This window comes from Mesocricetus auratus, unplaced genomic scaffold (assembly GCF_017639785.1).
Source record: "Mesocricetus auratus isolate SY011 unplaced genomic scaffold, BCM_Maur_2.0 Super-Scaffold_100014, whole genome shotgun sequence".
Classification (NCBI taxonomy): Eukaryota; Metazoa; Chordata; class Mammalia; order Rodentia; family Cricetidae; genus Mesocricetus; species Mesocricetus auratus.
Window position 1 is genome coordinate 53,216,436 of NW_024429197.1, and position 18,003 is coordinate 53,234,438.

An 18,003-nucleotide genomic window follows, 5' to 3' on the forward strand; every position below is an offset into this window, starting at 1 on the left:
ATAGTGATATTTCTTCAAAACATATGGTTTTATGAACATGCATTGATATGATGAAATTGAAATTGAATATATTACCTAACTTTTATGTATTTATCAATATACATAGACTCAGACATAAATAAGCTATACCAATTTATTATGAAAAGTACGGGACTATTATATTGTTGAGGTACAGACTGCAGTTGACACTAGATACAGGATTTTCCTTGAAGATATGGATAAATATTTAGTGGATTTTGAGTTGGGCACTATTTTGTTTACAACTTCTTCTAAGACTAGGGAAGAAGAAACCAAGATAAGGTACAAAGAAAGGGAAAAATACAGATTTGGTCCTCTGGCTTTGTTTTCATGAATAAGTTTCTCTTTCTATGTATGTGTGTATATGTTTGTATGTGTGCTTACACATATGAGAGGACAGTTTATAGGAGTTGGCTCTCTCCGAACATAATAATCCTAAGAATAATCATCATGTCATCAGGCTTGGTACAGGCATCTTTCTGCAGTAAGCTATCTCACTTGCCCCATAAACATACCTTTTATTTCTTTATCTGTCTAAAGACTAGGAATTTTGTTTTGTAATCATTTAAAATGCTTCCCAAACCTACCAGGAACCAGGTACCAATCTTCAAATAAAACTGATGCTTTTAGTCTACCTCAAAAATTATAGTAACAGTGGTCTGGAATGTTTGAGCTTGGACATGTTTGGGGGGAGTGGGGTTCGAGACAGAGTTTCTCTGTAGCTTTGGAGCCTGTCCTGGAACTCGTTCTGTCCACTAGGCTGACATCAAACTCATAGACATCTACCTGCCTCTGGGATTAAAGGCATGTGTCACTACCACCCAGCTTGAGCTTGGAAATTTTTACAGGAGTTCTCTGTCATAATGTTCAAACAGTTGCTGAGGTTCAAAAAACAATTCTACAAACTATGACATTTTGTCACTCAGAAAACTTTGATACAAAGAGCATTGGAACTCCTGAGAAACAGGCTCAGAAACAAGTTCTTTCCTGCCTGTTAATCTTTATTTCCCCTAAAGCAAAATAGCATAAAATCATGTAATGGCAAAAGTAGATCACTTGGCAGTTTGAATGAGAATTGTCCTGTCCCTCAAAGTATGGGGGTGGAGGCACTGTTTGTGAGCCTTTCTGGAGTAAGTTATGTCACTATGGGTGGACTCTGAGAGCTGAAACCTCACACACTTCCAATTCACTCTCTGTTTTGTGCTTCAAGTTCAAGATGAAACCTCAGTTTCCTAGTCCTGTGGCTATGCCTGCTGTCCGCTGCCATGCTGTCTCCACCAGTATAGACTCCAAACCTCTGGGGGCATAACCAAAAGTAAACTCTTCCTTTTTAAAGTGGTGTTTTATCAAACAATAGAAAAGTAATTAATACATATCCAAAGCAAAGCATGAAATATATGCTAACTTTCACCTATGCCTGCCTCTCGCTGAAATGAAAGCTCCTCATCCACCATGCTCAGAGTAGGTCCACAAGAGGCCACCTGCCCTAGAAGGAGTGCCATGCAGAGGCTTGCAACACTCAGAAGAGAATGATGTCACTGAATCTCTCCCTCTTGGCCCTTTGCTCTTATTTTGAACATTATATAATTATCCTTCTTTTTATCTACAGTTCTACATACCTGTCCATTTTTTTATGAAAGCTAAGCATAAAATGGATACTTTCCTCCAATTCTTTGGATTTTCATTCATCTTCCACTGTCATTTAAAACTTTGAAAAGGAACTGTCCTGTTTTTCTTTAGTATGTCTTTCACTACAGGAATGTGAGACATGCTATTTACGAGGGCGAGGAAGGGTATCCCCAACCACATTCCCATTATGTTTTAAGGTCATTTTCATTTCTATGCCTGTGGCTAAGAAAAATATCCCTAGTCATCCGACATCTAAAACAGAACACTGCAGAAGAGCTTAAAACAAATGAAACAAAACTAGAGATAATACATGTAGGTATACATTATTATGAAACAAGGCAGGAAATTTAATACCATGGTAAAGTGGACAACTTGCTAGTAACTCTAACAATGAACTTCTTTATTGCAAGGTATAAATAAGATGTGCTGTCATTCCTTTACATTTATGCTTCAAGGGTATATATGAGTATACAGCCAGGCATAAGTCCATGAAAAATATAGACTTCTAGTATTGGCTTCTTGATATTCAGTGGGGGCTAAATGACTCAAGAATAGAAATGTGTACAACTCTTAAGTAACCTTAAACTTCCATCCAGTTAAAGTTTGTACAATGACTTTCCATAACACACACATGAAATAATTAGTAAAGATGGTTCTTAATTTAAAGGCTGTTAAACAGCTTGTAGACATCTGGTAACAAGCTGAAATGGGTCATTCAAAATTTATCTAACTAAATTAAGGGGGAAAAATGTTTCTCCTCCCAAGTTGGCATGTCACAAGATAACTAAACCGACTTAGTAGTCTTGCCTGGGAATCCTTAGCTGTCAGTAGTGAATATGCAAAGGGCCAGCAAATTAAATCAACCTGCCAAACTGTCAATTTCAAGCTTCATGACTGCATGAAAATAGCATCACTGGAAGAAATCAAGCATTGCCTTCTTTTGGGCTTCCTGGCACCTATTCAAATACTCATGCAGTTGTGGCTAATTTTGCATGCAAATTTCAGTCAATAAGCTCAGAACAAGACCTCCCAAGATATTTCAAAGGCTCTGACAGTATTTTTTCTGAATACCAAATCGACAGTAGTTGAAATTCAATCTCCATTTGCCAGTGCTTTACATATGCACACTGTCCCCACCACAGAGCTGAGTTAATGAGAGCCTTACCTGCCTTCACTCACATCCTCCCAGCCGTCTTTGCTGAGGTTCTCAACGTGGCTCATAACCTTGATGGAGTGATTCAGAACAGTGTGGTGGCGACCCACAGAGATCTTTTTCTTGGCAGCTTTGAACTTCACCTTGGTGATGGTTGTCTTGCAGTCGTACTGCCGGGCTCTCACATCTGTGGTGGTTGTCTCAGGCTTAGCTTTGTCTGAGGGGTGGTGCAGTTTCTCCCCTTGACTCGCCACCTCTCCACTGTCATTTCTCAAAGCCTTGGCTTCTGCCACTTGTCTCCTCAAGGCAGTGACTTCCCTCTCCAGAGCAGTGATCTTTACTTGAAGTTCACCTTTGTCATTTTCTACATCTTTACTCACCTTCAATAGGTGCTCTAACTCTCTTTCTCTCACCTCTGAATCTTCTTGATAGTGTTTTAAATGGGATTTCAGTAAATCATTTTCTTTCTTTAATTTCTTATTCTCCTCTTTTAATTTTCTTGACTTTTTCTCAAAAGATTTTAGTCGATTTTCCAACTCAATGACCTAAGCAAGAAGGTTTAATTTATTCCTTTAAAATCTAAAGCCATAATCTACTTCATTTTTAATTATCATTTCTAACTGATGAAAGAAAGTTACATTTAGCACAAGGACAAAATAAATATAAAGCACTTAATTTCTAAATAATTCTAAGGTGATGTAGGAGAATACATTCAGAAATGCAATAATGCACCTGCTGAATAAAGGACAGATGGTAAAAGAAGTTAAAATCCTGTGCAAAGGGATACAGAAATAAGGATGTCAATGAGCTACAGATTGTAGTTGCTTTGCTTATACATTCTAACAGTGAAAAGAAAGATTTCCAGAAGAACAAACGTTTCTAGAAATAGCCTTAAAATAGGTTCATGGAGAAAGTACTAGTAAACACTTGACAAACACATTAAAAACAATGACAAAATAAATAATCTGTAATGGTTTTATTTCTAAATTAGAAAAGTACCATTTTAATTCTCATGTGATCCTTGTTTCATAGGATAAAATATTTTTCCAAAAATGTTCAACAATCTAAACTTATAAGAATTTGAAGATTACTTATAAATAAAATTTTTCCATTTATTTCAATAAATATTACTCCCGTTATAGGACGCAGTGATAGTCAAATACACTCCAGGCCCTATGTATCAACCACCATTGGAAAGGCACACACTTGCACATCTTAAAGTAATACATGATAGGATATAAATGCTGTACGTCTAAACATGAAGGACAGAATTGTATCTCTTACAGAACGAAGCCTGGATTTAGAACTTGAAAAACAGCAAGAGTTATTATTTGAAAATAACATTTTGTGATTTTTCAAAATAGTTTTATAGGTATAATTGAAACAGACTTAAAAACTGCTTTTGCAAAGAAGCACTGACTCTCCATTCGAGCCCACAAAAAGGCTAAAAGCAGAAAGTCAATATCTATGTCTGTTTTGCATTTGTATGTTGGCTCAATAAACAGAGATGAGTGACCGTCTCTATTCTTGTCTGTATGGACTACAGGGGAAAGGCATCACTGGATCAATTTATTTATTCCTTTTAGTAATGTGTTTTCGGTTTGGAGACAGAGAGCTCAGTCGGTAAAGGACTCATCTCCAGCATGAGGATCTGAGTTTGATCCCTAGAACTTACATACAAACAACCCAGGGTATTCTAGAGCTGGAGAGGCAGGGACAGGTGGACTCCTGCATCTCACAGACCAACTGGTCTAGCCTACTTGACAGGTGAGTGAATTCCAGGCCAGTAAGAGACCCTGCCTTAAAATGGAATCTATACTGGCACTTGCTCTGTAAACCAGGCTAGCCTCAAACTCAGGGATCTGCCTGCCTCTGCCTCCCTAGTGCTGGAATTAAAGGCGTGCACCACCAATGCCCGGCTCGCAGGTATTATGTGTCATTCGGTAGTACTGGGGTGACATACTTTGTTATAGGACAATGGCAAGTCTAGGAAGCACATTAATTGCTGTAGCTCATAAAAAGTATCTACAAGTCTATCCACAGATACAAGAAAGAAAGGTAGTAAAGTAAAACATTTTATATATGCTTGCATGTTCAGTTTGTGAACTGATGCTTTAGTAAAATCCCAAACAAACCCAGAGTAGCAAGATAACAGTCAGGGAGTATATTATTTGAGATGAATTTTCAATAATACTGCCAGTAAGTGTTCATGCACTTGAAACAATTTCATTGAACCTGATAATATATTTTGTAAACAGAAATAAATTGAGACAAATGCTACAATTTGAAGGCAGCATTTTACCATCAATGATAGAAGTGATGTATTGTGACTACTGGTTGACATAGACTGTCCTATTAAAGCACAGAAAACTATACTAAATCATAGGATAAATTTTATTGACAATAAGTCACATATATTTTCAAGTTTAAATTATAAAGATATCATTTTACTGTGGCAGAGCTATAAATAATAAAAAAACAATCTGTGACTATTGCAGAATAGCAGAGCCTCATGACCCAGTTGTAACTTGAATTGCTCACTTATAACTAATAAGTACATATATTCTAAATTTTGTTAACTTTTCTTCTTTTCATTTTCTCCCCCATCTATAAAAATATTTTTAATCTTGTCCAAGGAAGCACAAGTGTTTACACATTTATTTTTCTAACATTGATTTTTTTACCCCATTTTGGCAAGCCAATGATTTTGAATTATGAATTTAAATTAAGGATTCACACAAGGTTTAAGTTCATGAGCTCTCATTTTAAAACATAATCCTTTATGGTAAAATTCAGATTTAACTTGCTCAGCTCAATATCTTAAAGATTAGACTACCTTCTGTAATGTCTGCTGCGGTATTGCTTTCTCATTCTTCTCTGGAGTACTCTTCTTGACCCCAGCATCTTCATGGTGTCTAAAGAGTTGTTCTGGAAGCAAAGAAATAATATATTATGGCATATCATATATTGCTGAAACACTGTAATGTCATTTTAAGAGGAAAGTTTTGTGGTTTTACAATTATGAATATTCTAGTCTATTGTCTTGTTAAGTATTTATCCAGAACTAAATGGTGACCTTTCTCAAGAAAATTTTGTCACATAATTACATCCCTTTGTAGTGTCAGTTTTTTTTTTCTGCAGTGTTAGGACTTTCAAAGATACAGTAGATCTGCAGATTAACAATGCTACACCTTCATTCCCACGTTCATTCTTTTGTAGACTATTCTCCCTTTACCTTAAAAGCAGGATTCATTGCCGTTTTATCTACAGCCACTACTAGTTTTGTTCTGCTAATCTTGTTTCCTGCCAGGAGGATCAGAGTGATGGCTGAACAAAGCAAACCGTAACAGAATTAGTGACTGAAACCATAACAGTGCCAGGAAAAGACTGGGCACGGGCAGGTTAAACCATAAAAGCCTCATTGCTGGAGGAGCTGTGGCTTCCCAAGAAATAAGCTCACATTCATGGGTGAAGTTGTTTGACAAATCACTCCTGCATGGGCTGGCAACTAACTACACAGCTTTCTCAGAGCAGCAAAATCCTGCAAGAAATTTGCCAAGTTAAGGGACACACTGTCATGAATTTTTCATTAATACTAAAATTCATCCAAATCTATCTAACTGTTTTATTTACAGATAAGTTACAGCGAAGAAGTTACCATTTTTTTTTTACTGAATTCTTGAACTGTCTTTTAAGTATAATGTTCTTAAAGAACAAAGCAAGGATCAGAAAAGAATGCACAATGCTAAGAGGATATGCATCTGTATTAGCTTACTTTTGCTTTAAAGTAAGCACTACTGCTGTAGGTCAGTGTAAAACTTTGATTTATCAACAAAGGAAGAGAAAACAATATAATTCTCTGTAGAGTAGAAATTCTCCTGATAAAAACAGTGACTAACAAGTTTGTTAGAGTGAATTAGGCATTTCTTTTGTCTTTGAAACATGACATATTCAATTAAAACTTCTGTGCTCATGAAATAAATAGAACACTGTCCTAAGAATAACAAAAGCCAGAAAAGGTAGATTTTGCCTCTTGGGGGATACATACCTTTACCTTGATAATAATCTATCAGCTCCCAGGCTTCTTTTTCTAGTCCCCTAACACCATGGTGTTGAATTCATTTAAAGCACTCTTCAGCAATATAGAAATAAATATGCAAATATAATTCATCTTTTCTAGTCATTTAAATATCTCCTATAGTTCTGAGTGAAGTATTTGTCCTTACAAATAAGACAATAGCAATATATTCACATAGCAAAGAGTACTAAAAACAGCTATATTTTGTTAATGAAATAAACACTGAAGAATGGTTTTTAAAACAATTTCCTTGCTGCATGTTTGGTCTTAGGCATATGCAAGGAATACTGGACAGAGCAGCTGAGCATGTTCACCTGTAGATGTCTGCCAGAAAGATTTTTTCCTTTCCTTTATATCTTCTATAAAAACTCTCAGACTGTGGGGTGAAACACAGAATACACTCTTAGCACTTCAGTTCAAACATCTCAGGATGTGGAAACTGAGGTAAGAGGGCCTAGTGAAGAAAATGCCCCCCACACACACTCACAGCAAGTGTGCTTCATTCTACAAGAGTTTATTTTATCACATAGTTTAAATGCTTTCATTTTTACTAGCATTAAAATTCTTCTGGATTTATGTTCTTTCTCAGAAATTACTTTTCCTTTTTTGCTTTTTTTTTTCTTTTGGTTTTTACGAGACAGGGTTTCTCTGTATTGTTTTGGAGGCTATCGGTCCAGCCTGGCCTCGAACTCACAGAGATCCGCCTTACTCTGCCTCCTGAATGCTGGGATTAAAGGCGTGCGCCACCACCGCCCGGCCCTTTTTTGCTTTTAAATACTAACTTTGTTAATATTTTCTTTAAAATTTGATTCATTTTAGTTTTTGCTTTTTTTCCTTTTAATCTGTTTACCATGAAGATAAAGGGAGTTTCTCCCTTTTTCTTGGAGTCTAAATGCACTGAAATACATGGAGATTTGTAGGGGAAAATGAATACCACACACACTATGAAAACTGCAGAAGGGACAGCACCCTCAGACAGAGGAAACGGGAGATGGAACAGGAAAATGAAGACATTTTTAGGGGGTAGAGAATGACCTTTAGGGAAACTGAGTGTGTCTGAGGGACAGACAATGAATGCCCTGGGACCCTGGGACAGAACCCCGAACTACAGTGACACTGAAGGTTGTCTTCCCACATCCTGGAGTTATCAGAACAGATGCTGTCTTTAAAGAGAAGTGTCAAATACCTGTTTTTCTATGAGCGATCCTTGGTTAATGAGATGTTAGAGAGGGAGTCCAAGTCAGATAAGGTAATCCACAGGGCACTGAGTCTGATAGCAATATGCAAAGGAAGGTCAAACTTAACTAGGTTCTAAAGCCGCCAAAGGTTTCCCAGGTTCCCTTATTTCAAATGGCTCAGCATAGCTGGGGTATAATGTGCTCTGTACTCAGGGGTAGAGAAGGAAGATTCTGGGTTCCAGGTCAGTATGGAATGCACACAAAGATTCTGCCTCACGCTAAAGTGTCACTAGTTTGGACTATTGTTTTCTAAGCCCCAACATTACAGTAAACAATTAACCTAAATTATACTGCAACCAGTTTTTAGTTTTTAAAGTTAAATTATAAACAAGGCTGCTTCACATGTCAATCCCAGCTCCCTCTGCCTCCTCTCCTCACACGCCCCATACCACCAATGCCTGCAGGCCCAGAAACAATCCCCACTCCATTCCCCAGGGAGGGTGAGGCCCTCCATGGGGGATATCAAGAGTCTGTCATTTCGTTCAGGGCAGGGCCTAGTCCCTCCCCAAGAGTCCAGGCTGAGAAAGCATCCCTCATTGTGGGATAGGCACCCAAAATCCATTTATATTCCAGGGATAAATACTAATCTACTACCCAAGGCCCCATAGATTGCCTAGGCCTCCTCACTGACAACCACATTCAGGGGGTCTGGGTCAGTCCCAAGCTGGCTCCCAGCCATCAGTCTGGGATCCAAGAGCTCCCCCTTGTTCAGGTCATCTGTTTTGGTAAGTTAAACAAGCCCAGTTTTCACCCCTTTGCTCATCAGTGCTCTCTCTCTATCACTGGGTTCCAGGAGTTAAGTTCAGTGTTTAGCTGTGTGTGCCTGCCTCTGCTTCCATCAGTCATTGGTTGAAGGTTCTAGGATGGCATATAAGAAAATAGTTGAACTCATTATCAGGGAGGAGCATTTAAGGTAGCTTCTCCAATATTGCTTAGTTTGCCAGTTGGTGTCATCCTTGTAGATCTCTGGAAATCTCACTAGAGCAAGATCTCTCCTCAAACCTAAAATGGCTCCCTCTATTATGGTATCTCTCATCCTGCTCTCCTCTATTCTTCCACCAAATCGACCTTCCGGCTCCCCAATGTCCTCCTCTCCCCTCCTCTTCTCACCCTCTCTTTTTCCCAACTCCCTCTCTCCTCCCCCCATGTTCCCAATCTGCAAAGGAGATCTTGCCTCATTCTCCTTCTCTGGGGTACCATGCATATCTCTTTTAGAATCCTACCTGTTTCCCAGACTCTCGGGCAGTGGGATTGTAGGCTGGCAACCCCCTGATCCATGTCTAAAAATCCATATATGAGTGAGACCATACCATGCTTGTCTTCTTGTGACTGGGTTACCTCACTCAAGATGGTTTCTTCTAGTGCTGTCCATTTGCAAATTTCAAGATTCCATTGGTTTTTTTTCCCACTGAATAGTACTCCACTGTGTATATGTACCACATTTTCTCTATCCACTCTTCAGTTGAGAGGCATTTAGGTTGCTTCCAGGTTCTGGCTATTACAAATAATGCTGCTATGAATATAGTTGAGCAGATGTCCTTATTGTATGAGTGTACATCTTTTGGGTATATGCCTAAGAGTGGAACTGCTGGGTCTTTTGGTAGACTGACTCCCATTTTCCTGAAGAATCTCCATACTGATTTTCAAAGTGGCTGTACCAGTTGTCATTCCTACCAGCAGTGGAAGAGTGTCCCTTTCCTCACATCCTCTCCAGCATAAAGTGTCATTGGTGTTTTTGATTTTTGCCATTCTGACAGGAATAAGATGCTATCTCAAAGTTGTTTTCATTTGCATTTCCCCAATGGCTAGGGATATTGAGAACTTTCTTAAGTGTCTCTCAGCAATTTTAGACTCTCCTATTGAGAATTCTCTATTTAGTTCTGTAGCCCACATTTTAATAGGATCCTTTGGTGTTTTGGAGACTTGCTTCTTGAGTCCTTTGTAAACTTTGGAGATCAGCCCTCTGTCAGATGTGGGGTTAATGAATATCTTTTCTCATTGGGTGGGCTGCCTTTTTTCTTGCTGACTGTGTCCTTTGCCTTACAGAAGCTACTCAGTTTCAGGAAGTCCCATTTATTAATTGTCAATCTCAGTGTTTGTGCTACTGATGTTATGTTCAAGAAGCAGTCTCCTGTACAAATTCATTCAAGGGTACCTCCCACTTTCTCTTCTAAAAGGTTCAGTGTGGCTAGGATTTATGTTGAGGTCTTTGATCCATTTGGACTTAAGTTTTGTGCATGGTGATAGATATGGATCTATCTGCAGTCTTCTACATGCCAATATCCAGTTATGCCAGCACCATTTGTTGAACATGCTATCTTTTTTCCATTGCCAAAAATCAGCTGTTCATAGGTGTGTGGATTAATCTCAGAGTGTTCAATTCGATTCCACTGGTCTACCTGTCTATTTTTGTGCCAATACCAAGCTTTCTTCAGGACTACAGCTCTATAATAGAGCTTGAAGTCAGGAATGGTGATACCTCCAGATGTTGCTTGGTTGAGCAGGGTTTTCTTGGGTATCCTGGGTCTTTTGTTTTGCCACATAAAGTTGAGAATTGTTCTTTCAAGGTCTGTGAGGAATTTTGCTGGGATTTCAATGGTGATTGCTTTGAATCTATAGATTACTTTTGGCAAGATTGCCATTTTTACTACATTGATTCTACCTATCCAAGAGCATGGGAGATCTTTCATTTTCTGAGGGCTTCTTTAGTTTCTTTCTTTAAAGATTCAAAGTTCTTGTGATACAGGTATTTCACTTGTTTGGTTAGCATTACACCAAGGTATTTTATGTGGCTTGTGGCAATTGTTTCTCTGATTTCTTTCTCAGCCCTTTTATTGTCTGTACATAGTAGGGTTACTGATTTTCTTGAGTTGATCTTGTATCCTGCCACTTTGCTGAAGGTATTCAGCAGCTGTAGGTGTTCCCTGGTAGAGTTTTATGGGTCACTTATGTAAACTATCATATCATCTGCAAATAGTGAAAGTTTGACCTCTTCCTTTCCAATTTGTATCACATTGAGCTCCTTTTGTTTTATTGCTCTAGATAGAACTTCAAGGACAATATTTAAGAGGTATGGAGAGAGTGGACAGTCTTTCTTGTTCCTGATTTTAGCAGAAACACGTTGAATTTCTGTCCATTTAGCTTGATGTTGGCTGTTGGTTTGCTGTATATAGCTTTTATTATGTTTAGGTATGTTCAGGTATTTAATCCTGAATCAATAGTAATGGTTGAGAAAAAGCTAGAGGAGTTCATTAAAACAATCACTAGGTGTGGTGAAAACAACTGAATGGCAGAAGTTGGAAGAAATCTTATCATATTAACCCAATTTGCGTCTTCTACTAAGACACTGAAGTTGCATAGTAAATACACTCGTCTTCACTTTTAACACAGGAACAAACTTACACTGGTAACATGGGTGCATCCCCTATCATGAGACACTTGGCCATAGTGGTCACAAACTTGAAATGAACAAAGCTTCCAACCCCACAAAGTTAGACAGACCTAAGTACCCTCAAAATTTAGCAAAATAATAGCAAAAGAAAACACAAGTGTGTCACTGTTAAATCAATTATAAATCTAAGAGCAAGTCCAAGTAGGAGAACTTTATGGATAAACAATAAAAATAATTACTTTTATCCTTATCAAATAATACTTTACATTTTTATACAAAGGGAGGGCTCATGGTCCATGTATAGTCAGTGCTCTTCTTTAACATTTACTAAGGATCCAGGGTGAACTCAGCTCATCAGGCCTGTGCAGCAATAGCTTTAGCAGCTGAACCATTTCTAAAGTCCCATTTAAAGGTTTTAAGAAATTGTGAGCCTGTTCAGAGTAGGATATTTTGGAGTTCAGTGTATTTTACTTTCTCATAAGACATAAAAATTGTTGTAAATCAATAACATGGTACAAAAAGGGAGAAACTAAGTAAGATTCTTAAATTGAAGCAAAAACTTTAATAATACTAAAGACTTATTTTAATTAAAAGCTTACCTTCTCTTTTCTCTGCCATGCACCTATTCAATTCTTGTATTGTTGTTTTATCAATAGACATATGTACTTTAAGCTCATCCAATTCATCTTGAAGATTCATCCTATGAACAAATCAAGCAATTAACAATTACATAAAATGTGTAAATTAAGGAAAGGTGTAGTAAAAAAGGCAACAAAGACAATTGGAAAGTGTAAAATATTAAGATAAAATAAAAATATAGTAATTATATATTTTCAATTACATTTTTCAGCATGCAAATAGATTTCTATGAGGGTAATTTTACTATGTATTATGAACTTCATTACAACAAATATGTCAAATACACAAATATATATGTGTATCAGAAGACTGACTCAGTGGATAGTCTGAGCTGGCTTAAATTTACAATTCTGCCTTGGCCTCATGTGTGCTGGGATTATAGGTACATACCACCATAACCAGCTAAAGAACTTGTGTGTGCGTGTTGGAGGGGTTTGTAAGTGGGTATAAGGCAAAAACCTTAACAGAGACCACAAGAAAAAGAAGAGTGTTGGGGGAGAGAGTAATAGCACATATGTGATGTGCTACAGGGCAAAGAAGGGGTGTATGGGTCCAACAGGTGATTAAGAGTGGCAGGAGGAGAAGGGAAGCAGGATCAGCAAAGACAATTTATGTTTGAAACATAATAAAACCTAATACTTTGCCTGCTAGTTACTTTTTTTAAAAAAACATCATGTATCAGGGCTGGGGGATAGCTTAGTCTGTTAAGTTCTTGCGGTATAATCAAGAGGATCTGAGTTCTATTTCTCACACCTACATGGAGTGCAAAGAACCGTGAAGGGTGGTATGTGCTTGTAAACCTTGTGCTAGGGAGGCAAAGAAAGGAGCATCTCTGGGGCTCACCGGCCCATTGGCCCAGCCCTTGAACAATCCCATCTCTACAGTAAGTGTGGGTAATGCAAGGAAAAGGACATGGAGGAAGATTAGCCTTGGAGATTATGAGAAAGTCTGATGCAAGTCAGACTCAGTACTGACTGATGCCTCCAAGTCATTATCAAGAGAAAATCATAGAAGGAGGCATCACATAGTAACACAAAAAATGATTATCGCAACAAAAGATAGTTCTAGTTCTAAATACAGAAATATGAAGTAAAAATGAAGAAAATACCAACAGTAAATTGAAATAAAGAAGGAAACACAAGATCTGAAAGAGGCAGGACACAAGTCAGGAAGGAAACTTAGTTGCAGTCCCAGGAACAGCGCAGGTAAAGCAGAAGGAAAAATAACAGCATGAAGACATACCTTTTGAATTGTTACTGTCAAACAAAAAGAACAAAAGAGAAGTTAAAAAGCTTGAATAGAAAATACACAAGTTTGAGACACCTTACTATTTAAATATTTAGGTCTTTGGCATGCCAGAGGGAAAAGAGACACAGGTTGAGAACACTATGAAAAGGACAATAGCTTAAAACTTTCCAACTCTTGGGGAAGATATGGATATCCTAGTATAAGACGTATTTAGAACTTCAAATACACAAGACCGTAGAAGTCTCTCACCATAACATAATAAAGTTAAGTTGTTAAAGTGCAGGACATAGAAGGGAACATTATAGTCTGCAAGAGAGTAACACACAAAGGCACATACATTAAGCTAATGGTAGATTTCTCAGAAGGAACTATACATGCTAGGAGGACATAAAGCCATGGATTTCAGGTCCTGAAAGAAAATAATTTGAACCAAGATTTTTGACCCAGCAAGGTTTTGCTTCACAGTGAAAAAAGTAAAGACCTTTGAGAAAAAGGAAAAATCAAGGGAACTCACAGCCAATAGATCAGAATTACAAAAACCAAACAAACAAACAAAAACGCTCCAGGGAATCATATCATATACCCAGATGAGAAAAAGAATCTATAAATACCATCATTAAGAACATGAATAACACTTTTCTGTCAGAGCCCACCTAGTATAACCCTTCCTCTCCTTGTCACCTTAATTCAGCTCACTACTGTGGCTAAAGTCCCCTCTTCCACCAGAGGCCAGGCCAGCATCCTGAACCCCAGGTAAAACTTCCCCTCACCCCATGCACACCCACCCAGCATAACTCTAACTGCCCCTCCTCTCCTCACCATCATATCCCACCCCACACCTCTGGTGAGAGTCTTCTGCCCCATCAGAGGGATGGCCAGCTCCTTGAACACTAGGTAAGTCACAACTCCACCACCCCTGCCCTACCTGCACCCACCCACTATAACCTCAAGCACCCAAATGTCCTTCCTCTCCTTGTCACCTTATCCAGCCCATGAAAGAAGCCATGCGACTTCTCCAGGGGCCAAGGCCTGAGAATAGTACAAACAGCTCTCCTTGTGGCCTGGACATCCTGACCCACTTGACAAAGACCTGTGGACTGTTTGCTGCATGATTCTGGAAGCTTATGTGCTGCATATTCTCCTTGCTTTCACTATGCTAGCCATACTGTTGGCCTGAATGAGTCACAGTAGGTCATGAATATCATGTATTTACAAAACTGCAAAGACAATAGTCTTTGAGAAATGTTATTACCTAGATGATATCAGGAGTTAACGTGAACAGTCTAGGTACAGGTAATAAAGTGGAACCATAGATACTCACAGTTCCCTCACTTCCAATAACTGTGCCAATACCCCAAGAATGTAAGGGAGAAGGACACAAGAAAAATGGATGGACAGTGCTAATGTTACGAGTAAGTTTCCGGATTGTATTGCCTATAGGATAAATGGGAAAACTTGGTATATCACCAGAGAGAGTAGGACAGATTGTAGAATGGATTGATCTAGCTTTGGCTGCTGAGTTGATTGCAAGAACCCAGACCTGACCAGATACAAATATTAACCAAGAGAAGCAAAACTGTCTCTCACACGACATCAAATTAAATGGAAGGAAGCTCAATGCAATTCCACTAAAATCAGAAACAAGGCTGTCCACTCTTTCCATATCTATTCAAAATAGTATTTGAAGATCGAGCTAGAAGAATAACACAAATAAAGGATATCAAGGGGATACAAATTGGAAAGAAAGAAGGCAAATTATTATCCACAGATGACATGATAGTATAAACAAGTGACCCTAAAAATTCTACCAGGAAACTCCTACAGCTGATAAACACCTTCATCAAAGTGACTGGATACAAGAATAACTAAAACAAACAAACAAACAAACAAAATTAGTAGCCCTCCTATATACAAACTCTAAACAGGCTGAGAAAGAAATCAGGGAAACAACATCTTTCACAAATGCCACAAATAATATAAAATATCTTGGTGAAACTCTAACCAAGCAAGAGAAAGATCCTTATGACAAAAACTTCAAGTATTTGAAGAAAGAAATTGGAAAAGATATCAGAAGATGGACAGATCTCCCATGCTCTTGGATCTTTAGGATTAAACATAGTGAAAATGGTCATGCTACCAAAAGCAATCTACAGATTTAATACAAAGCCCATTAACATCTCAACACAATTTATTACAAACCTTGAAAGGACAATATTCAACATCAATGGAAAAACAAAACAACCCAGGATAGTTAAAACAATCCTGTACAATAAAAGAACTTCTGGAGATATCACCATGATGGATTTCAAGCTCTAATACAGAGCTATGTTCATTTTTAAAAAGCATAGTATTGGCAAAAAACAGATGGATGGATCAATGGAATCAAACTGGAGACCCGGATGTAAATCCACACACCTAGGACACCTGATTTTTGATAAAGAAGCTAAAATTATACAATGGAAAAAAGAAGGCATCTTTAACAAAAGGTGCTAGTCTAACTGGATGTTTGCATGTAGAAGAATGCAAACAGATCCATATCTACTGCTCTGCACAAAACTTAAGTCCATGTGGATCAAAGACCTTGACCTAAATCCTGATACACTGAACCTGATAGAAGAGAAAGTAGTCTTATATGAACTGGCACAGGAGAGAACTTACTGAAAAGAGCACTGATAGCACAGACATTAAGACTGAAACAATTAAGCCGGGTGCACGCCTTTAATCCCAGCACTCAGGAGGCAGAGGCAGGGGATCTCTGTGAGTTTGAGACCAAGCCTGGTCTACTGAGCGAGTTCCAGGACAGGCTCCAAAACAATACAGAGAAACCCTGTCTCGAAAAAACAAAAAAAAAAAAAGATTGAAACAATTAATAAATTAGATCTCACAAAACTGAAAAGATTCTATAAGGCAAAGGACACTCCCAATAGGACAAAACAGCAGCTCACAGAATGGGATAAGATCTTCACCAACCCTACCTGTGACAGAGGGCTGATTTCCAAAATATATAAAAAAATCAAGAAACTAGACAGCAAAACCACAAATAATCCAATTAAAAAAGGGGTCCATATGTAAACAGAAGAATCTCAAATGGCTGAAAAACACTTAAATGTCAAACATTCTTAGCCATCAGGATTCTGAGATTCCATCTTATACTTGTCAGAATGGTTAGAATAAAAACCACAAGAACAGCTCAAGCTGGAGAAGATGTGAAAAAGGGGAACACTCCTCCATTGCTGGTAGGTGTACAAACTTGTACAGCCACTTTAGAAATCAAAAGGCCAGTTTCTCAGAAAATTGGGAATCAATCTACCTCAAGACCCAGCTACTACTATTGGGCATATACCCAAAGGGAACACTCCATCCTATCACAAGGACACTTGATCAACTATGTTCATAACAGCATTATTCATAATAGTCAGAATCTGGAAACAACTTAGATGTCCCTCAAACAAAAAATAAAGAAAATGTGGTACATTTACACAATAGAGTATTACTCAGCTGTTACAAACAATGACATCATGAAATTTTCAGGCAAATGGATGAAACTAGAAAAAAAATCATCCTGGGTAAGATAGCCCAGACCCAGAAAGAGACACATGGTATGCACTCATTTATAAGAGGATATTAAATGTAAAATAAAGGATAACCAGTGTATAATCCATAGGCACAGAGAGGCTAGGAAAGAATGAAGACCCAATGGGATACATGAATCTCCCTGGGAAAGGGGAACTAGAAGAGGTTTTGTGGATATACTGGGGGAGGGTGGGGATGAGAACATGAGGGATCAAGTAAGGAGGGTGTGAGGAGCAAGTATTGAAAGATGACTGAAAAGGGGAGCATTTTGGGGTCAGGTAGATACCTGGTGCAAGGGAAAATCACAGGAACCTTTTTCTAAGACTCCTAGCAATAGGGGTTACATAGTCTGAACTGATTTCTCCTGTGATCAGGCCAGACTTCAAGGAGAAAGATTGGGGCACCAACCCAGTCCTACAGTCTGTCCTATCTATAGGATGTGCTTCAGTAAATCTGCTGCAGAGATTGTGGGAGTGGTCAAACAATGACTGGTTTAGCCTGAGAACCATGCCACAAGAGTGAGCCCGCCTCTAACACTGCCTGGAAGGTCAGGACCCAGATGCTGGAGAGCTTTCCAGAGACCTTGAACAGAACTAAACTGGAGGAGAAAAAACCAATGTAATGATGCCTAATGATATTCAGCTATACTCACAGACTGGTGCCTAGCTCAATTGTCATCAGACAGGCTTCATCCACCAACAGCTGGAAACAGATGCAGACCCACAGTCAAATATTAGACCCAGTTCAGGGAATCCTGCTGATGTAGGGGAGGTAAAGGGGTCAAGAATATCACAAGAAACCCTCAGATCAGCTAACCAGAGCATATAGGAACTCACAGAGTCTGAATCAGCAACCGGGAACCTGCATAGACTGACCCTTTGCATATATATTACAGCTTGGACTTCTTGTAGGACTCCTAACATGGGAGCAGGGGCTGCCTCTCTAAGTCTTTTGCTAGCTTTTGGAACCCTATTTCTTATATTGGGTTCCTTGCCCAGTCTTAATACAAGGGGAGGTGCCTAATCTTACTGCAACT

At 38.5% G+C, this 18,003-nt stretch overlaps 1 protein-coding gene across 2 annotated transcripts in view; it reads right to left on the minus strand.

The window, feature by feature from the left end:
• Positions 1-18,003, minus strand: part of Cntln (centlein) — a 258,420-nt gene that overhangs the window by 77,071 nt on the left and 163,346 nt on the right. For both annotated transcript variants that reach the window (XM_040757206.1, XM_040757205.1), the window contains 3 exons: positions 12,107-12,207; positions 5,637-5,728; positions 2,813-3,345 (listed from right to left, as the gene is read on the minus strand). In XM_040757206.1, coding sequence (XP_040613140.1) covers positions 2,813-3,345; positions 5,637-5,728; positions 12,107-12,207 — 726 coding nt within the window. The remainder of the gene's footprint in view (positions 1-2,812; positions 3,346-5,636; positions 5,729-12,106; positions 12,208-18,003) is intronic.